General features: G+C 44.0%; 1 protein-coding gene across 1 annotated transcript; it reads left to right on the top strand.

Moving 5' to 3' along the window:
* The first annotated feature begins 3605 nt into the window (after window positions 1-3605).
* Window positions 3606-19201, top strand: sox11a (SRY-box transcription factor 11a). The gene is made up of 3 exons (XM_030444006.1): window positions 3606-3616; window positions 5114-5116; window positions 15821-19201. The coding sequence occupies exon 3, from the start codon at window positions 15958-15960 to the stop codon at window positions 17071-17073; it is 1116 nt and encodes a 371-aa protein (XP_030299866.1). The 5' UTR covers window positions 3606-3616; window positions 5114-5116; window positions 15821-15957; the 3' UTR covers window positions 17074-19201.
* The last annotated feature ends 3534 nt before the right edge of the window (window positions 19202-22735 follow it).

Here is a 22735-nt window from a genome sequence, read left to right as displayed (position 1 = left end):
TATGCCCGCATATGCAAATACATTCACACGCATGTCTGCACATTCTGACAAGTGCAGTTTCTCACATTATACTACTGCTCAAACCCACCCACAACAAAACCACACACACTCCTCTTCACACATGCACTCACAAACACATGCGTGTCTACCCACCTGCCCACCCGGCACTCCCACTCCTCACACATAAACAGCCTGGCATCTGTCACCAGGGGGGTCACACATACACACACATGCGCACACATGCAAACACAAACACACACAGACACACGAACGCAGTCCTGTTGTCTGCACCGAGCGTACCCTTTTGACCCTTTGACAGGTACACGGAGGATCTCAAAGTGAGAGGAGAAGCCTCAGAGCAGGTCTACAAGTCAGAGACGTGCCCTCTCCATAGGTAGCTGTCGAACTCCTCAGGGCTCCAGGGGATGCCGGTTGCCTCTCCCAGGAAGCTATAACTCTCCGCTCAGGAAGTGAGGTGTGTCTGGAGCGTTATCTACATCTGTCTGGGAGAGGAGCAGGAGGACAAGAGGTCAGACAAGAATGGGACCACTTATATCATGTATTATGTATGACGTGTGGCATGTGTTTGAATATTTACATGTGTCTGAAGGTGATGCAAATAGAGAGGAAAAAAGAGGGAGGAAGTTCAGAGAACTGTGTTTCCTTTTGTCAACAAAGACTGTGTGTAAACAGTTGAGCATGATGCAATTCCAGAGCTGAACCAGTAACAGTGCATATCGTCTATTGATCAGAGTTCCGCATGCATATATCAAGAAAATCAGTGATCAAGTCCCTGTACACCATTCGATGGTGCTCAGACTTGATAAACAGATTTTTGGGGGGCTTTTGTTTTTGGCATTTTGTTGCATTGCATCATGTAAGTCCTTCTGATCATATCCTTTAACAACAGCTGTGACCTTCACATGTGAACACTGATTTCAAGAGTTTCCTTCCTGATGGTTTTCTCAAATTCCCTCTGGTCCTAGGTATGTCGAACGAACCCTGAAATAATACGTTTGACGAATATAAATGATCAGCCCCCACAAAGTCGAGTTAAAAGCTTTGGGGGTGATCCCTGTGAACTCTTAGAACACTCCCAGGCATATAATTAAAAGGTAGTTTCTAATTTCTATGAGAGTAAATTAGCGCCTCGGCTTCATTGTTGAATCATAGCTGGTGGCACGTAGCCTGGGGAGATGGATTGAATGGATCAGAGAAGGTTGGACAGTCACTGGATAATTTTGACAATGGGGTTCGGGGGTATCATCCATCACTCAAGCGCTTACATGAAAGTTTTGACAGGTAGAGGTCATGGCAATGTGGCAGGAGCCAACAGAGATGGATGCCTTTAATTTGGGTAATGAAGAGTTAACCATCTTGGGAGAGCAAGAGGAGCGTTAAATGGGAGAGCCATCCGCCATTAAAAGAAAGTCTTATTTAATTCCTCCAACCCTAATGAAAGACATCGGAACACAATCCTTGATTGACAATGAGGCCCCAGCTGTAATTCCCTGCAGACAGTTCACTTAAGTTCCCTCCCTTGTTAATCTCAAATATAATGAATTGCAAAACTAAGGTTAAATGTGGCAGCGTGAATTCATTATCACTAATACATTAGACCATAAGATGATTTACAGTGCGGTCTCTCTCTTATTTTCATTAACGGTGAATAGCTTTGATTTAGCCGAGATTCCGCTGGCCTGTTCATCCGCGCCATCAATCTCACCCGCTTGGTCATTGTCCTCCTTTATATCTGACCTCTTCACTCGAGAATGGAGCGAAGAATGGAAATGTGTCGGAGCAGACAACCTGGTGAACAAAATTATTATTCTGCTTTTTAGTGTGAGTACAAGACCCCTCTTTATCGCTTCCTCCGAAATTATATTCATCCTGAGCTGTCATTCAACTTCATCCTTGACCCTGGTCTTATTGTTGCAAGCTTAATGGTAGTGCTTTCTCCAAGATAACGCTTAATGCTCCACTGTCTACCAGGGAAGGCCTGCGAAGACTATCTCGCACTAAAACACCAGGGACCCTATCTGCATACTGAGCTGATAGCTATATGGACATTGGAAATGCATGTACATGTTTCTCTATCATTCATTAACCAAAAGAAAAGGTATCTGAAATGCATGTTTCATTCGCAGGTATGATTCTAACACGTCAGCCACGGAGTTATTAAACATGGCATAACAACGTGGGCACTCGGACTTATTAATGCTCAGAGGAATGTCATACATAAATCAGCCTATTACGATTTTACCCCTGCAAGCAACATGGCTTATGTCCAATTTGCATCACTGAAAATTATATGTACGCATTCGTCCTCCAGTATCACCATTTACTTTCTGAAGTCATTGCGCATGCCATGGGCTCAGATCTGCGTGACTGTAGTGCACAAATGTGACAAATTGTAATCAAATCAAATCAAATCAACCTTTATTTATATGGCGCTTTTCATACAGAAAGTATCACAAAGTGCCTTACAGCAGAAAAAGAGAAACAGCAAATAAAATCAGGAGAAGAAGCTTAAAAGAACCCAGCAGCTACGGTGAGTAACAAGAAGTTACAGGTTGCCAAGCTGGTGACTGCAGTTCCCCGGTCTGCATTTCAAAATTTGTAAGCGTGACACCACTGGATATTTTTGTAGAGAAACCCCAGGAGAATTTTCAGCTGTGTTTGCAAGGACAAAAATTGGATCTTGTTTCACAGGAAATAGAGATATTCCCAGCTGTTTTTGTGGGGACCAAAACACATATTTTAAGCAAGACAATGTTTCCCTAACCCTAACAACTGTTTTTTGTGACTACCAGACCATAGGTACTTCATTGTGATGAGAGAGAAATTGAAAACTGAACCTGTAGATGCCTAAAGTTGCACAAAAAAAACATTTAACTTGTCTGTGGTTTTGCTGAAATGTACTTCATGCGTTCTGGTGATTGAGTCGCATCAGCACTGGGGGGACATGGTAAAAGCGAGACAGCTAGTCGAGAGATCACCGTTCAAGACCACTTCACTTCCTGTTTACTGTTGGGAAATTTTCGCAGCCATCCTCTTGGCAACACATCAGGTATTTCAAGTCTAAACATGATCTCGTCCTAACCCTAACCAGATGTTCATTTTTGTATCTAACCCTAACCAGACACTAAACACAGTGCTGGGGGGAGTTATAATTCTGAAGTGCCAGCCATGGAGTTTATTGAACATGGCATAACAATGTAGGCACTTGGACATATTAATACTCGGAGGAATGTCGTACATAAATCAGCCTATTAAGGTTTTACACTCGCAAGCAACATGGCATATGTCCAATTTGCATCACTGTAAATTGCATATATGCATTTGTCTTCCAGTCTCACCATTTACTCTCTGAAGTCATTGCGCATAGCATGTGCTCAGATCTGCATGACTGTTGTGCATAAATGTGACAAATTGTAACGGAGCACTAAGTAGAGGCTGCAGCAGCTACGGTGAGTGACAGGAAGGTTACGGGCTCCTAATGACAGGGTTTTAAGGCTATAGCTACTGCTAATTGGGGTGATGTGTCCATCCTGTGTCCCCCCAAGACATGTCTTGCTACCAGGGATTAGCCATGATTAAGGTACTGGTCTTCCGAGTGCTTTAAGACCTTTCACAGTATTTATCCGTTCTGGTCAGATTACCGCAGTGATGGACAGATAGAGATCGCACAGGTCATGATATATCTCGACAGTTAGTTTGAAGCGTATCACAGCCACCGTCTTCTAGCAAGTTACGTGATATCAGATGCAGTGCACTATAGGCTGCAGACAGAGAGCCAATGTAATATTTATGCAATCAGCTTGTTATATAAAACTAGTTCAAAAATAACGCCCCAGGATATTTTTCACATTCCTTGTTGAAAGAAAAAAGGGAGGCAGTTCTTACAAAAAAAATGTTCTGTTGGCAAACATTTTAGTTGAACATCACACTAAGTACGCAATAATGGCTCTCCCCAATTAACAAGACACTAATTATGTGTTGCTTCCTCCACAGGTTTATCTGGAACACAATGCCGCTTATGAGCTGCCCTTTTCCTCTTCAGATACTTTCATGGTAAGAGTGCAATATTTCTTGATATCGATAAGAAAGCACAATAACAAGTCTTTATAGACGGTTTCACTGATCTTATAGGGATTAAAAATGGAAGGAAGTTTCCATGTAAAAGTCGCCAAGCACTGATTCACAGTAAAGAGACAGAACACACATAAAGGAATACATTCCGGCATGAATATTTATGGAATTCAGATTTTTATGGGTATTTTTCACCGGGAAAACTCTGTGAACCGAGAGGAAAACACATTTTTAACTATTCCTGTTAGTCGGAGTTTGAAATGATCAAAAGTGCTCAGCCGGATTCTCCTTTCCCTTGTTAGGCCATGTCTGTTCCAGTGGAACCTCTCATGTGTTTTCATTTGAGAAGAAAGCTGTGGATTTAAAGGGAGCGGGAAACTCTACCTTGTTAAAATGAATTGTCATGTATGCTTGACAGACACTTATAATGAGATTAGTGTCGGGATGTATCAAAGAGGAAATGTTGGAAATAAGAGAAGGGCTAATCCGCTCACACTTTCATGACTAAATTCATTCTTTCCATGGTTTCTTGGAAACTTTGCTTTCCTTCTCATTATCCGAATTGTCTTACAGCTCTCATCTTGTAATCCAGAGCTCCTCTATTGACACTAGAACTCAGTTTAAAAAGACCCCGTGAGACTGGAATAATAAATGGGAGATTTGGTGTTGACGTTATCCGATTTTTATTAATATTTTATACGCAGTTACAGAGCTGGCTTCATTTTTTTTTTTTTTTTTTTTCAAGGAGGTAGATTACTTCCACACATTAACATAATCAGTAGAGAAAATCATACATGCATATTAACATAATCAGTGTCAAATCACGGTGCTATATGCAGTGAGGGGGTGAGAGTTTGTGACTATTGTTACATACAAGAATATGTAACACTTGAAGTGCTGAATATTTTGTACAATAATCTAACTCAACCAACAATCCAGATGTCTAATTTGCTCGCTCTGTACAGACACCAAAGAGACCAAAGTGTGATGGAAGCGCCAAGCTTCGCCACACCTGAGTTAGTCTGTGACTGTGATTTGACACACTCATTATCAAACCTTCTATTATTGATTTCTAGATAGTTGTTAAACACTCTCCCATGCACACAGCTTAGCTTTTCTATATCCCTTGGTCTCCTCCAATGACCTTTACTGTTCAGATAGAGATAGCTCTCAGCGCACACAGAGGGTTGTGGAGGATTTGCAAAAGAGGACATTTATGAAAATCTTTCTTGAAGCCTGTCTAAGAAATCCTTAAGAGACATGAAGGAAAGGGCAGTGAGTCAGTATATGGAAGAGGACATACTGAGGCTCTGATATGGATGGAATGGCGGGGAAAATACCAGTCTATATGTGCATATGTAATGCAAAGTAAAAAGGAAGTCACAAGACTCCATTGAAGTTTTCCTCTTTTTCTGTGGTGCCATTGGTCTCTCCAGACATACACTCAGGACATAAATATATTTGAGGAAAAACTTAACTTGCGATTGAGGGCGGCGTATGAAGGTTGATATTGAAATGACCTTCTCTGGAGACTGTAGCTGGTATTTAAAGAAGTGCAAATCTCCATTCTAGACAATACTTTATCCAATGTACCCCTTTTATAAAATACACACTAACATCTGGCTTCTGTCTTCAGTGGGAAAGGGTACAATCGGAACTATTCCCTAGGTCAGATGGACAATTTTGCCCCATCTCTGGTACAAAGTTACGATGCAGATGAATAGTTTTCCATGCGTCTACTTCCAGCAGCACTCAAGCGTTGCATAGTTAGCTTTGAGTTTGAAGGATGGGCTTAAGTTACTGAATAGTTACTGAGGAGCAGGTAAGGAATGAATCAGGGACAAATTGATAGTTAAAGGTCCTATATTATACTGTTTTTCATCAATTTCACACAGCTGTCAGAGGTCCAACAACTCTGTATTCGATATGTATTGCCCCAAACACAATCGTGGTCCTGCATTCCAGCTGTCTAAAAGTTGCTCTGCTGAGCTCTATTCAGAGTACTCTGTTTCTGTGCCTGCACCTTTAAATGCTAATGAGCTCCGTCTGTCAACGGCTACTTGGGGAGCCCTTCCTGCTACTCAGGGAGAGGAAGCCCCTTATGCTAAAGGTAGCATGCGCTAATGTTTACGGTGGATGTAACACTATGGCTCACGGAGATTTTTTCATTCAACCGAACCAGTTTGACCCAGAATCGGACCCAGAAGGAGAGGCTCCGGAAGAAGTACAGACTCTGCCGCTGCAGCAGGACGTTTCAGAATGGTTAGTGTGGCTGAATAATGTTAGTTTGTTTGTATGTGTTGTTACAGTTACTACCATGTAGCTAATGGCTAACAGCTAGCGAAAGCTGTGTTTGTCTCCAACACAGTCTCCAAACTATTATACACTGTTCGCATCGTCTCTGTCTCCAGTCTGCACATGTTTCCAGACTTTTTACTGTGACAACCAAGCTCCGTCATAATATTATTCACATCAAACTCGCTTCAAACGCCATTGCATAGCGGACCGAAGCGTAGCTTACTAGTTGGCCAGTTTCCAGCTGACTTCACCATACTCGTCAGCAACTGATAAATACTATCAAACCGCGGTAACACTTATCGGTGGCTCGGGTGCAGTTGCTGGGTCTGGTATGGTTGAGACTGATCCTTTTAGGAGGATCAGGGTCGAGGCAAAGCCAGCTTTGTACTGACCCTCGTTACTGAAGCAGTCCGATGTAAAGTGGTTAGCACACACATACAAGCTAACACGAACCGCAGATGGCACGTTGTCGTTAAAAATGAAGCACAACCACGGTCTCTTCTGTTGTTCTGTAGCTGGGACAGAATATAGGCACTTGTGTTGATTATTACAACCAACAACAGAGCAATTGTGTGTCTAGCTCTGAGAGACAATGTTGCGAAACACTGCTGTCTCTCCGCTGGACACACCAAACTTCACCTCGGGGATGAACGCCCCCTCTCTGATATCTCCTATCACTGCGCAGTGGAGGTCGGACTATGATAATGACTCCTTTCATTACTTAACGAAAGGAGCAGAATCTGAACAGCCTGTAGGAGCGCCTTGTTACCAGTGGGTGGTCTGCAGAGACCATGCAGGACTCGCTTGTTTTCCTCATTCTGGGAGTTGGCAGGCTCAGGGAGGACCAGCTTATATATGTAGAGAGCAGAGAAAACTTGTTTTTTATGATATGGGACCTTTAATGAATCGTTTCACTAGTAATTCCTGAAAAAATGTGATTTCAGGGCTATAGTTGATACTATAATAGTTACTGGAGAACAGACAGTGAGATACTACATTAATCAATCAATAAAGATTAGTTCATAAATATCTGAGAACTGACATACCGACCATTTTCTTAAAGAGTTGTTCCTTTTTAAATATGACCCAGTTGCTGAGTGGCACAAACTAGTAATGACTTATTGATTACTAATAACTTAATCATTAGTTACTCTTTTTGTTTACCTTCAATTAAAGTGAAACATCATACTGAGTAGTTACCCAATTGACTCATTAGTTACTCATTACTTATTAATAAGTAACTCTTTTTGTGTGACCTCAAATAAAGTAAAACAGCACACTTAGTAGTTACTGAGTAGTCCCTCATTACTTCTCGTATATAACTATAAATGTGTTCCTGATTCATTCCTTACCAGCACCTCAGTAGCTGCAAACATTTTGTGTGCACCCTATTGTAAAGTGTAACCAACTTAACATGTAGATAGTGTAGGAAGGAGAGGGCCGATTGGAATAGCCGGCCAATGACAGACACCTGGTTTGTCAAACTACATTGAACGTGACACACCAGAAAAATAAAAAAAAAAGAAGGCAAATTCATCTCAGAGTCAATCATTTATTTTTTAGGGGGAATTTAAGGGGTTTTAAAAAACCTGCACATGTGTGGTAACTTTGGTGTAAAAATGGCAACACTGGCCAGTTCTCATTTTTATGTCAACAGACATGAATGAATGTGATGCATGATTGTGGAAAAATACACCCGAAGCTGTTCTGTCTGATTCCGCAGTTGGCCCCACAACTGGAAAGAAGTATGTTTTCATTCTGGCCCACATGATTATGATTATGTTTACAAAGTTGCACAATGTTTATTTGCTGTGTATTATCTTTGTGCTGGAATGGCGGTCCTTTACATCTTTTACTTCTTAGACTTTTTGTTTCCTGACTGAATAAAACCATGGAGGGTACAACTAATTTCGCTTCAGTTTGAGGTGGTTATTTGTCACTATTTGTGGTGTGAGGGATTGATTTTCTCCCTCCCACTGCATTGATGAAACCCCTCCTGGGGGTTCCTCTGGGAATTCATCTTGTGCTGATAACTTTGAGCTATCTTATCTAGTCACTGTTCAAACAAGAGTGAATGCTTGGATTTGCTTCAGGTGTTTGTCTCCGTATGGGTCCATTTCTTCTTGTTTTTTTGTTTTCAAGGTTAAAGCCTGATTGATGCAGCTGATTTTCACAATGCTGTTTCCGACCAGTTTGTGACTAAATCTCTTTATTCATCTGTGAAAAAGTAATATGCAAGGGATGATTGACAAGCAAGCCACAGTATTCATGCAGTCATTTGTATAATATAGACTCTTTGTGTGAGGTTTGGTTTCAACTTTAATAAAATTAAAGGATAAAATCGGCTTTTAGGAAATTTCCTGTGGAAATGCATGTCTGTAGTTGTTCTGGAACATAAAAACTTATCAGATGGGAATGGAAACACAATAAATGTGATCATGCACAGAGCTCAATGTAGGACAGATAGACTAGAGTAGGGTTGCAACTGCCATTATGTGATCGTTAGTAAAAGACAGTTTAGAGGAATTAATTAACTTTCAGGAACCTGAGGAAGCCATCAAGAGATAAATAAAACTAACATTTCCTGACTTAAATTACTGGTTATCCCACCTGCTAATTATAAAACCTCAAGATCCTGACACAATGCTGCCTCAGATTTGTCCACAGGGCATGGATTCTCAATTTGTCATGCTGCTTTGAACTGTCGCTGCTCGACCAGTGGTGCAAAGATCATAAACCAGTAAAACTTCAGAGCACAGGATGCGACTGAGAGTGACTCAGAGGTTGCTGAACTAGAAAAGAGGCGATGCTTAAGACGCGTTGTCCAACCGTGTCAGATAACAGACGTGTTTAAACCTGGTCCAAGAGGACTTACTCATAGGAAAAGGGAAAGGTTGTCTGCAGATAACAGTGCGCATTGTAAAACAGTCTCTCCTGGAAGACAATAACAGTCTTATTTACATGACAAGTGATAGAAATAGTTGTATGAAGAGAGCTAAGAGAGAAGTTTAAGGGAGACCTAGCAATTATGCTTTTTCATTGTTTCCTTTTCTCCAGTGATTTATATGTGATCTTGTTCATGTAAAGATCACGAAAGGTAAATAGGCCAAGTCCACAACAACAGAAGCTCTTCTCCCCCTCAGAAAATACTGTTCCTGAAACACCTCGTCAGTAGTCTCGCCTTCTATGCCGTGATTTTGTGACATCGCGCTATGCCAACGTGTCACGTTTTCACAATAATTTATTAAAGTTTGGCAAGTAAGAATTGATAAAGCACAGCTGATCTGTTGTTGTTAGTTGTGCTGGGTCAATCCGAGCAGACTGGGTATTTGGGAAGGAGGACTTTAAAGAAACATGAGGGGGACATTGCGCTGCAGCACTGGACAGTTTTGGAGAACTGATCAGTCATGTTTGCTTTTCTAGTTGTAACCGAAAATAAAATGATGAAAATGAAAATGAGCACAAAAAGTTGAAAAGTTGATTTTTGAGACAAATTTGCAACGTACGTTTCAGGATGGCAGCCGATCTGACCTACAGTCCAGAAGAGAGTTGAGAATGTGACTCAAAAGTACATTTTTCTCACAAATAGGGCCTTTAAACTCAGTCTCCTTTTTCAAAAATAGGTATGAATGTCAAATTGTTAGAAACTTCGGACACAGACCGCCCCCCTGATCCAAGGTCAGAAAAGGTGAGGGGTTGAGGAGGTTTCCAAAGTTATTTACCTCATCCGACAAGCGTCCGAGATGGAGTACACTGGCCCCTTAAGCACAGCGGAGGCCCCTCACCCATCTACACAGAGTGGTCTGTAGTCAACACTATCTTATCTCCTTCGGGGGCAAGTCTGGGCTGGTCGGCAGGGGAGCTGAGCCACATGGCTTCAGTGGGAACCGTCCCGTACTTCTTAGAATATCAACTGCTGTAGTGAGAAGTGATAAACGGAATGTATTTCTCGGAGATTGATGTTGTTTAGGTTTCATGTTTGACTACAGCAACTCAATTTTATTGATGAACTATTTTACCACTCCTCCACCGCTAAAAGCCAGGGGGATTGCAAACAATGTCCTCCTTTTGTGCTCCACTGGCAATGATGTGTAGCTTTCCCGTAGCTCATATCAACACGGTAATAATAACTTTATGTTGGATTGTTTCATAATCTTGCAAATGAAACTTTCCCCTTCCTCCTACCGTAGAGTGTGTGAGAGCAAGACCTGACCTGCAGCCATACAATCCATCAGCATTAGTCCTACACGGTCTCCAGACTAAACACAGTCTCATTACAGTGGCTGTGAACGCCTGCAGGGCTCTTCCGCCACACAAGTTTATTAACATAAGACTCAATGTACAACACAAAACTAGGTACACTGGACTCTTACGGTAAACACCGCTTCAGTGCTGCTGGTGTATAATTAAAGGATTTAAATGGCCCGAGCTTATGGGGAATGACATGGCAATATGATTACTGTAGAACACACTGTACTGTGTAAGCCAGAGTTGCTCGGGGATGATGTCATCTCCTCCAGGCCATTGTGGATTCCCGCTGCTTCGTGGGGCCGCGTCTGTGCTGTGAAGAGAAGGAGAAGACAGGAACTGAGACAGGAAACTCTTCATGCTTTCTGACAGAGTTTCAAACACTTGTCACCTGTATAAAGACGGGGGTTACGCATAGCCAGCTCATAAAAAAAGCCCAGATTCTCATATCTCGCATTCCTAACCGCAATAATTGCCGCAGCGTCAAAGTATTCAGTTACAAATGTACTTGCATCCTCCACCCACGCCGCTACTTATGTCTCACATTGGCTTGGCTGAAGGTTTAGAGTCGCCCTCGGGGGGTTAAATGCATGCTGGAGCGGTTGGGTGAGTGTTCACTGGTGAGTTTGCTGAATTTGGTTATATCGTCAGTGGTGGAGGAAGTGCTCAGATCCTCATAAGAGGGAGCATTATCAGATAAATGTAGTAAAGATATGAAGAGTTAAAGTCCAGATTATGCAGAATACCTGATTTTTTTTTATTTGGTTACTGATGCGTAAATGTGTAAGGAGCATTTAATGGCGCAGCTGGTCAAACTTTGGCCTGTCACAGATACAGTGCATCAGTATTGGCGTTTGTGTTGCCAGATATGCCCCAATTTGAAAGCTTTTTATAGAGATTATCATTCAGAAAAACTGGTTTGGGATTATTTGAATTCCCAGCAGAGTTTACAATTTCAGTGCACTGGTGTAATTTAAGTTTTTTGATAAACAGTAAAACATCCTGCCTCTGTGACACATCATCGCCAACACATGTGCTTTCCAGTGGATATATAGATATCAGAATGTATAACCTCCTAATATCTGTATCAGAATCAGCCCCCAAAATCAAGTATTGGTCGGCTCTCTTGAACTGCGTTGTAAACGTGCTTTGAGCATACAACTTAAAAAAACATAGAACCAAAGTGTAGTTCTTTTTAGACAATTTACTGCATAAATATTACATATTATATCTTTAATATAAGCAAGTATGATGCCTTAATATCGTGTTTAAGTTCAGTCCTCGAATAAACTTCCTATTGTGACTTTCCAAGTAGAATAATGTCACCTGGAAAACATTTCTAATTTCATTTAATTTCAGTGAAGCTTGAGATCAAGTGTTGCGCTCGGTGCTACAAGATTGGGCACAGTCATTAACTGCCTAACCCTCGGAAAGGCGTCTGTATAAGTAGCGGGCCGTTGCAAGTACAAGTGCGCGCAGGATACCCGCGGCTTTGGCATCTGATTGTGTTTGTGCCGTTTTCTGTGTGACAAACATTCCAGCGCAGTGCTCAAGCGTCAGCTGTTTACACTCACGACAAGATACTCCAGTCTCAAGTATCCGCTAAGCATCAGACCTTGAGAGACAGAGGCCACATCAAGGAGGTCAACAAACAACCCGACACCCCGGAGATACATTTGCATTGAGTCGAGAATGTTAAGCAACAAACGGGGCATAAAATGGCCTCGGAGGCACCAAACACTTAAGTGGTAAAACAACAACCTCCAAACTACTGCGAGATCCTCTTCATTGTCAGAGCCCCCTTCTTATCTTGAGAGCAGGAGAGGAAGCCACGATCTTTTGAGGAATGAGAGCGAATAGCGACGGGCGGCCCGGCGGAACAAATTCTGGGCTGGCTGACACGGCTCGTTTTTAGTATCATCTCACAAGTTAGGACAGGGTAATGGGCTAGAGTACCTGGCAACAAATGTAGAAACTATAAATCTCCAGACTCGCGAGCTGATATCCGGTTTCAGCTCTCACAGTCTGGACAGAAAGGGGACTTTAAGTCTGTGTCGAAAGAGACAAGGGCCAGCTTTGCCCTCCACTCGCAAACTGCTGGGACTTGTTACATAAATTCTATGCATAGCACTGGATTACCATTAAGTGACTCCACTATATGGGCTAGAAAAACACCAATTCACTGCCTGGCAATAAACATTGTAACCCGAGCACACAGGATACGGTGTGTAATGTGTCTGTCAAGTGAAAAGTTAATTTGCGTTTTTATGTGCTACCAAAACAACCCCCTGTTTCCTCACCACCCGCTTTTAGCCCCCCACCGACCCCCTCCCACCCCTTTCTTTACCCATTGTGAAGCCATCAGATAGCGGCTTCCAGAAGTCCACACCTGTCTCAGGGCTATGCAGAGGAGATGGATCCATGCATTTTGAGCATCAGATAGCCTCCAGCCAGGGTTAGTATTGATCTAACGCTTCACTGGCCCTTTGTGAGAGCAGCAGCTGCTTTGGGGGGCTTTTAGATAAGCAATGCAAAGGGAATTGTTTTCTCCCGAAAACCCTCTCTCAGTGTTTCGTACATGAAAACCATCACTTAATTCAACACTCCATCGCTCTGGAATAAAATGTCCTCTCCCCTGACACGAAAACAAAAAAAAAAAAAAAAAAAAGCGGCAAATAAGCATTAAAACATCTGCCTTTGGGGGTATCGAAAAAAAATAAATAAAAAAAAGCACACGGTATTAGAAATCGCACAGTGATAATGCAGCTCTCCAGATTTTTTTTTGCTGTTTAGTCATATGTAATCTCTGGAGTGAGAACGAAATGAAAACATGTTTCAGTATCCCACAACTCTCTCTCTCTCTCTCTCTCTCTCTCTCTCTCGTAGTCCCGCTCACTGGATGAGGCAGTTGTGGTGGTGGCAGGGTGGGGCTGGAGGGAGGGAGGGAGGTGAGATGGGGTATGTATGGGTACTGCTGCGTCTGTGTGTGTGTGTGTGTGTGTGTGGGAAGGCAGACATGGCGATGAGACCCTCCCTGAGATGACTCATAGGCTGTATGGGCTGACACCGGCACCTCATTCACAGCCAATAATGAGCCATGCTAATGAGCAGGACAGCCACCCTGCACGCTCATCATTAAGCAGTCGTGTGATTCATGTCCAGCATGAAACCATCGTATAGAGAGATAAGGCAGGCTGGGGCGGCAGGCGGGGATGTGATAGACGGGTTGGGGGGGGGGACAAAAAGGTTTGAGCGCCATTCTGCATGAAATGACTGATCAATATTTTCTAAACCCTCTTGTTAGGGGATAAATAGTGCCTTCTCCTTTCGGTGGAACATCAGACATCTTGTGCTGCATATACATGGATACTTCCTAGAATCCCACGCAGATATGCAGTCAATATGTGCCTGCAAATTGCGCCTATGGATGATACGGCGCTATCAGTTCATTTGAAATAACCACCGCCTCTGCGCTGATCTGATCAGAGACCACTCAAATGAATCCATCAGCAAAAAAACACAGCTGACAGTAAAACATGCGTGTGCATGCGCCAACCTCCTGAGACTCCTGCTCCGACACATATATCTGATAAGGCTTAATCAGCATGGGGTGGTCATGATAAAGCATTTCAGCCCTATCTCTGTCTGAGAGAGAGAGAGAGAGAGAGAGAGAGAGAGAGAGACAGACAGGGGGGTGCTGCCTCTCCAAGGGGTGGAAAAGGCAAAGAGCGTTTCTCCCTCAAGTCTTCTCAGCCCTCCTTCTCCCCCCTGTGCGCCTCTTTTTCCTCCCTGCTATCCTCTCTTCTCTCCCTGCCTTTCTCTCTCTGTATCAGTGGAGACACTTCTTAAGCCCCAGCTGGGGAAAATACGGTGGCTTGGTGGGGGGAGGGTTTCAAAAGGGTAAGTGATTGCCCTCTAGGGGACAAAGCAGAGAGAAGGAAAAAAAAAAAAAGCAGGACGCCTTATCGCCCCAGCCTCCAATAGCACTGTTGGCTACCACCCAGAGCCGGGAGGGGAGGAGGAGGGGGGGAGGAGGGTGGAGGTTGCAGGAGACGCCAGCTTGATGCTACACTGCCTCTTGACACAGCAAACTCAGCAGGGAGCCTTTCGACCCATGCCTGGGCTGCATGGGCTCAACTCGGGGGGCTGCACAGCCAAACGTTGCCAACTGAGTGTTACTGCCTCGCACTGTACCACATGAGGGTTTTATCCACGCGGATGCTGATTCCTGTTTTATTCACTAGAAAAGGGATTTTTTTTTTTTCTTTGTGGAAAATGTTGTCACAATTAAATGAATGAGCCCCGTGCCCGTCAGTTTGGGGCTCGCTGGGACGCTTGCAGATGTGTTTCGGGTGCTCGCACGCTCCAAACAAGATTTGTGAGGCAGGATGTACTACTGACCTATTTCCTTCATCCAAAAGCAGACACGGAAACAAACAGGAAAAGGGAGAGAGAGAGAGGAAAAAAAAGGAAAAGAACAAACAAACAAAAAAATGAAAACACTTATTTGCTGCTCAGTGATTTCCGGGGAAATGCATGAGGTTATACTAAAGTTAATGACAGCATCGTGTCTTCCTCTAAAGCTATTACCAGCTGCTTAAATGCATCCCTTTACAGCAGGCAGGCAGGCAGGCAGGCAGGCACCGACGCATCCAGGCGCCTGCAACAGTGTCCAAGCGCCACCTTCAGTATCCAACCTGAGGGAGGGGGGAGAAAGAAAAAAAAAAAGCAAATAATCACATTGCCTACATCTTTTCCTCCAGACACATCGGTAAAGAGTGGATGTCTGCCTGGAGAATAAGCGCTCCTCTGACTATTTCCTCCTAACACCTAAAAAAAAAAAAGAAAAGAAAAGGGAAAGAAAGGAATGGATAGACGTGAGTGTTGTGCGCGCTTTCGTGCGTAATGCTCATCTCGGGAGCGCACGGCGCTAACTGTGTGTTTAATATGCCTGTCTCGCCCCGGCGTGTTGCCCCAGACGCTGTGTACCACAAATCCCCACCTCCACTCCAATGAGAAGCTCGGGAGGCAGGAATAAAAGGGTTAAGGGGAGTCTTGCATGGAGTCTGCTGGGCGGAGCGGAAGCGATCCGATTGGACGGCCGCGCGGTGACGCAGGGGACATGAAAAAGCTGATAACTAGTTAAGAAGGCAGTTTGTAACTCTGGAAAAAGAGTGCAGAGCTTGAGACATACGTTACGCAGTGGACGCAGGACGAACCGGCGCACACGCAAGAGAGCTGAGAGCCTTTCTTGGGGGCTGAGAGAGAAGCTGCGGCGCCCGGACACAGAGTGACTTGAGAACCACGGGAGGGGGGACAATGGTGCAGCACACGGACAACAGCGAGACGGACGGGAGCATGTCCAGGGAGGCTACCGATTCAGAGGAGAGTGAATTTATGGCATGCAGCCCCGTGGCGATAAACCCGGACTGGTGCAAGACAGCCACCGGTCACATCAAGAGACCCATGAACGCGTTCATGGTCTGGTCCAAAATCGAGAGGAGAAAGATTATGGAGCAGTCGCCCGACATGCACAACGCGGAGATCTCCAAGCGCCTGGGGAAGAGGTGGAAGATGCTCAAGGACAGCGAAAAGATCCCGTTTATCCGGGAAGCCGAGAGGCTGCGGCTAAAACACATGGCCGACTACCCCGACTACAAGTACAGACCCAAGAAAAAACCAAAGCTCGACAGTTCCAAGTCTTCGGCGCCGTCTCCGGAGAAGTGCGGCAAAATCGCAAAGACTCCCAGCAAGAAGTGCTCAAAGATAAAGACTAAGAGCGGCTCCAAGTCCGCGCACGGCTACGGGGAGGACTGCGTGTTCCCCAGCTTAAAAGTTACAAAGACTGTGAAAAGTGAGCTCACCGACGACGACGAAGACGACGAGTACGAGGAGGACTACCGGATGGGGATTAAGACGCGGGACGAGGAGCGCCTGAGGCCGTACAACGTCGCCAAAGTGCCCGCGAGCCCGACTTTGAGCTCCTCGGCCGAGTCCGAGGGGACGAGCATGTACGAAGAAGTGCGGAACAACAACAGACTGTTTTACAATATCAAAAACATTACCAAGCAGAGCGCGCTGCACGCTGCTTCCGTCTCACCAGCATCCTCCAGGTCGGTCTCCACATCCTCCTCCTCCTCCTCCTCTTCCTCCTCCAGCAGCAGCAGCAGCAGCTCCTCGTCCGGCGAGGACGCGGACGACTTGCTCTTTGACTTTAGTTTGAATTTCGCCCCCAGCGCCCCAGGCTCGGAGCTGGGCAACCCCAATTCAGGAAACCTCTCCCTGTCTCTTGTGGATAAGGACCTGGACTCGTTCAGCGAGGGCAGCCTGGGCTCTCACTTTGAATTCCCAGACTATTGCACGCCAGAGCTCAGCGAGATGATTGCCGGGGACTGGCTGGAGGCGAACTTTTCCGACCTGGTCTTCACATACTGAACTGAGAAAAGGGGACAAAAAATTAAAGAAGGAGAGAAAAAGACACACGAGTTCCTCTAGTAATAACAGAGAAGGGAGAAAGTAAATTATATATGTGTCCTGGTCAAGTTGTCCCTAGCCCTGCCTCCTGTGGGTTTTTCTTTTTTTTTTTCCTTCTTTTTTTTTTTTTCCTCTGAAGGGGTCCTGGAAGGGGAGGTGAAGGACCAGGAGGTGAAGGTGAAATGTTTTTTTGAGGAATGAGATGCTTATGAAGCTGGTAGCAAAAAAACAAACAAACAAAACAATAAGAAAAAACAAAAACAGCAGAAGTCTGCAGACGTTTTTCTTTCTTTCTTTCTGGCAGGCATGACAGGGTTTTATGGATTTTCTCCCCTCAACGTGTAGGTCTGCATTTTTTTTTTTTTTTTTTTTTTTACTGTTCAGCTAAAAAGAAAAAACAAAAAAAAAACGGACCACAAGAAAAAAGGGAAAAATACGTGAACTTCTATGCATCTTATTATCCTCTTTCAAAAAAAAAAAAAAAAAACTCAAACAAAGCAAAAGGAAAAAAAACTGCAGGGAAGCTGAAAAAAAAACACCGGACTGTGGACTGACTCGAAGCAAATCTGTGAACTGACAAATTGTTCAGGAACGTTACTTTACAACAAAAAAAAAAAGGTTTATGTAATTTCTAAATGCCGCAAAAATGTTTGTTCGTTTCTTTTTTGTAACTGGTTCAGTTTTACCTCCTGGTTTGGACAAAATTTTACGCAGCCTAAACCTCTGCAGAAATACAGGTTGTGGAGGGGAAAACATTTTGATACATAACAGACCTCATCTTTTTAAAAGAAAAAGTAAGATATTTTCAGGCATATTTTTGTACAGTTAAACAAAGGGAATGTTCTTACTGTGCTTTTCAGTGAGTTTCAGGCACTTCTTCCCTTTATCATTTGTTTTTTTTTCTTCTTTTTTTAAGCATGCAAGGGAGTCCTGGTTTTAAGGATTAAGTTAAATTAAGACTTGCATCAAAAATGCCTTGTGATTTCAAAAAAACTAGGTTTTGTACAGTTGTAGAGCAGATTTGTTGAGTATTTGTAGACGATACAATGGCATCATGGGGGAACACATACCTCAGAGCTGGAACTAGTTTCAAGATTGTATATGTACTGTAATATAGTAAAGTTAGGAGTTTATGTATATCATACTCGTGATATGTGGATGGGTCCCGATCGCAGGTGTGAAAACTGGATTTTGGTATTTTTTATGGCACATACTGTTTTTCCCCCCTCTCATTTTTTTGTGCAATATATACTCTTAAGATACAGACCATCAACAATTGTAGCAAGGTGATGGAAAAACAGACTTGTGCACTGTCAACATCATTTCATGTTATGATGCTGAAGCCTGTCCAGGCAGAAAAAATAAACAAATCAGCTGGAACTGATACAAAACAACACAATATGGCCTCATGGTGTGATGCATACTAGTATAAAAAAAAAAAAAACTGATTAACACCACAATTTGAATGTTTTTTTTCTTTTTGACTCATAAGGATAATGAGCATATCTGACACCAAAAACAACTCGAATCTGACTGATAAATTCTGGGAAAGTTTCTGCGAGAAAGGGCATAGTCTGATACAGTATGGTGGTCTGGCATTAGTTGGAACAAAGCAAGCAAAAAAGAACATTCCATAGTCCTGTTTCATGAAATGAAACTTTATTTTAAAACTGAAGACTGCCTTCTTTTTTTAAAACATTAACCATAAACCTGTATTTTTTATTTCTTGCACTTAAAAAAAGCAGATATTGTTTATTTTTATGTGGGTCTTACATATGAAGTCTGTTTGATAAAAAGGTTTTGGAATATGACCTAATTATACGCCAAGACGTTTTGTTGAAAGTTCTAGGCAGTAGTTACTTCACATTCCAAGTGTGAATCTGTCTTTGACTCATCTTTTAATAAATAAGTACCTACCACCATCGACTGTCCTTTCAGTTTGTGAATATCTGTACACAAATGTGTTATTTGTTGCGTTTAAAACAGGATGTGATGACAGAATGATGCCTATTTTGTATTTAGGCAAATACTCTGAAATGGATGGGCTCAAACTAACATGTGAATTCACATTTAATAAAAAGGAAAAAAAGGAAACTTTTAAACTGCAGTCTTGTCGAGGTGCTTTTACTCTGCCTGTTCTTCAAAATGTGCTGTCTTGTGCTGAACCTCTCTTTCACACAACGCCTCCCTGGGACGAAAAAGAAAAAATAAATGGACGCTGCGGCTTTAAGAAATTGAATTGCCCGCTTGCCTGCGCTCGGCGATGTGATTGGTGGGCTCGGCGGTCCCCTTGGAGACGGAGCTGGAAACAGGAGCTGCTCCTCACAGTGTGTGGGAGCTCTCAGACTGTCTGGCTTCCATTCAGAAAAGTAGCACTCTGCCCGGCACAGAACAGCTCGAGAGCTGCGCGAACAGAGGGGCTGGGACGACGTCGAAATGTGACATATGTTCTCTCAGGGACAAACAGTGAGACTTATTCCTGACAAGTACTGTTTAATCTGTCAAGAATGTGGAGGGTGTTGTTTTAAAATATAACTCAGATGTGAGAAGTAAAGGTTGGTCTTAATGGCTGGAGCCCACTGGTCCTTGATATTGTCACTTACTGAATGGGAAACAGGTAGCAGGCCAGCGTGAACAGTAAAGATGGCTCGGTCGTGATCCTTGAGTACTACGGCTCCTCTCTCTTATTACTTAGTGCCTGATTTCCACCTGGGAGTTCAGATAGATTAAAGTAAATAGCTGATAGGACACAAAACAAGCTGGGGCGCAGTGCTGCATGACAAGGACTAAAAGCCCCCGAGGTAATCTAAAGAAAAACATAAACAGAGCTGGGTAAAATATACTGGATGGCACACGCTGCATACCCTTACAGTATATATCCCCCCCTGCACAAGCAGAGCTGATTATGTTGTGGCTCAGACTGAGCAGCAAGGATGCTGTCAGAGTCCCAACTGTAGCTCCTGTATATAGAAGTTGTTTATTATGAAAGATGAACAGCAGTACAGCACATCTCAGCCACGTCTGATGTCATATGAAATATGATTAGTGAAGCAAGCCGTTAATCTGCACTAATAGCATCCTCACAGCGTCGGAGTGCCTGCTGTATGCCTCCAGAGGAGCAACAAATGCAGCCTTCTGTCTCCTCCGAGGCCTGCTTAGAGAGACCCACCTCTAACAGGTCGTATATAAAGAATGGGCGGCCTCGGCCACTGAGAGATTTGTGTTCATTACCGCAGTGGAATCTAATGATGAATATTTGCCATGCATGGCTGCGCAGGTACTGGCCCCCCCATTAAGTCAGTTTGCAAATCTGTAATAAAACATTTATCTAGCTATTACTTTACCTGACCTATTGGTCAAAGTTGCTAATGGGTTCCAGGGCTATTCCCAATAGAAGCTCGACATTGATTTTGTGTTCCTCTGAAATATCTGCTCAGGGCTAATGCCACCGGTACATGTTGAAATGAAATTAGTGACCCGTTGAAATTTCCTTCTATTTCCTCCTTAAATAAATAAATGGAAATCTAGAATGCTCATGAGACGCCGAGCGAGATGGCGTCCTCCCAGGGATCCAGCAGGGGAGGGAAGAGGAGGGAGGGGAGGGGGTGTGGGGGTGCTGTGGCGACAAAGGAAAGTAATTTCCAATCACTTGAGCGTTTAAATCATTCATATAAGTCAGGATGTCACAGTCAAATGCTGCACGTGACACCTATACAAAGACCCCCTGCCACAGAACAGAAGACTTGAAGGTGCTTGAAGTGGACATGTGAGCGGTCTCTGTCTCCTACTGGTGCTAAACCAGCAGCAACGAGACCGGTTATGATTTCCTCCCGTTCCGACTCCCTCCCGATGAGCTCAGTTGCATTACATCACTGCTCAGCCTACGCCGCTGCGCAGTAAGATTCCATGTTGTGTCATCGTTGATCCACATGTGCTCCTCTCTTCCCGGTGGGAGGTTGTCTAATATCGCTATGGGAATACTGATGTGTGCTCCCCATGCCGGAGGTTTCATAACAGCAACAACAACGCCGCTTGCCTAAATTTAAACCTGTTTACTGTCTGTTAATTGACGAGCAGCGGGCAGGATTTATGGTATCTGCTCCGGACTCTGCCGTCTTGAGATCGGGGGCGGCGATGACGCCCCTTCTGTCCGAGCTACCCCCTCTACCCACTCCGTTACACAAGCGTGTCATGCTGTTTGACACCCGCCGGTGCTTTACAGATCCCGCCAGCTGTGTGACAGACTATTGAAATTACATCCTATGCAACAGTGAGCCCTGTGCTGTGATCCAAATAGGTGTTCTGGAGCATGATGTCATCTGTTATCTTATGAATCCATGTGTTTATTTCTGGGAAGCCTGTCCACCATGAGATCTTTAGACGTAACGACCTTACGAGCACTCGCTCTTAATGTTGTGCAGCTAGTCAGGGAGAATTTGTCTCTAAAATTGCCTGCCTGAGCAGCAGTCCAGTCCCTGTGTCCTCTACTCCAGTCTTGGCCTGGGGCGACTCCTGCTGCTGTTGATGGCTATCCATTTGCTCTGCCCTCCCTGCATTCGGGAGGGGAGGCAGAGAGGGAGCATCGGCCCCATCTGCTGCACCGATATTTACTATCCCTTCACATTTGTGGGAAGGAGGGGTGGCAAAGGCCCAATTCCCTCATGGTGTTTTAGCACTCTGGCAGATACACACATGTGCACGCACACATTGTAAGGGGAGCGAATGAGAGAGCGATAAGAGGCAAATGGACAGAGCGGAAAAAAGTGCTGTTCATACAAGCCGGAGTTAAACTCCGATTTAACTTGATGTGGTTTGGATACAAAACAGGCGGCGTAAGTGATAATAAGTGTGTAGCTGGGAGCGGGTAACCCACACGCTCCGCTGCTGCCTAATTTTCCATTCAGAATTTCATTGCAGTTTTTCATTATTTAGCAAAGGCAATGAGACATTGAAAATAAGTTTAGGGGGAGCCGCCGCGCTGAAAGCAGACACAGCAGGCCTGCGGGAGCAGTTCAGGCTGGCAGTGCTATTGTCTTGCCGACACTGAAAACAAACAGTTCAATCACTCCTCCCCAGAATATATCCTGACACGTGGTAGGATCTCATTGGGGAGAGGGTCACTCGTTTTTTTGTGGGGAGCTGCTGGAGGTCGCGCATCAGTCATGTGAATTAGCTGTTGAGAGGGGCAGGAACCCGGCCGCACACCTGCTTCTCCTTTCAAAACCCCCACCCCGACTCCCAGCGCCATATTAATTGAACACCAGCACTCCCGGGTGACATTCTGCAGATCCTCGTTCAATATGTGCTACGAGGACATTCTGCGTGCGCCACTCGGAAATAAATTGAGCCTTTTCTCGAGTTTAAAAAAAAATAATAAAAATGCCACGATAATGGGCTCGACGTAATTAGTGATGACGCCTCGGCCTGTTTGCAGAGCAGTCCCACAAGTTGTGTCGGCCTGATTGCTGTCAGTTTAGGATTTACATAACCTTGTTTGGAATTAATTGTGACTCTATGCTTGATATTTATCTTTGAGCTTTAGAGCAGCTCTGGGAGCCCCTTGCACTTTCCAATAAGGAAAAAAAAGGGCATAAGCCTACGATATTAGTCCAATGGGGTCATA

The sequence above is a fragment of the Sparus aurata genome, chromosome 16, assembly GCF_900880675.1.
Source record: "Sparus aurata chromosome 16, fSpaAur1.1, whole genome shotgun sequence".
Taxonomy (NCBI): Eukaryota; Metazoa; Chordata; class Actinopteri; order Spariformes; family Sparidae; genus Sparus; species Sparus aurata.
This window is presented reverse-complemented; position numbering and strand designations above follow the sequence as displayed.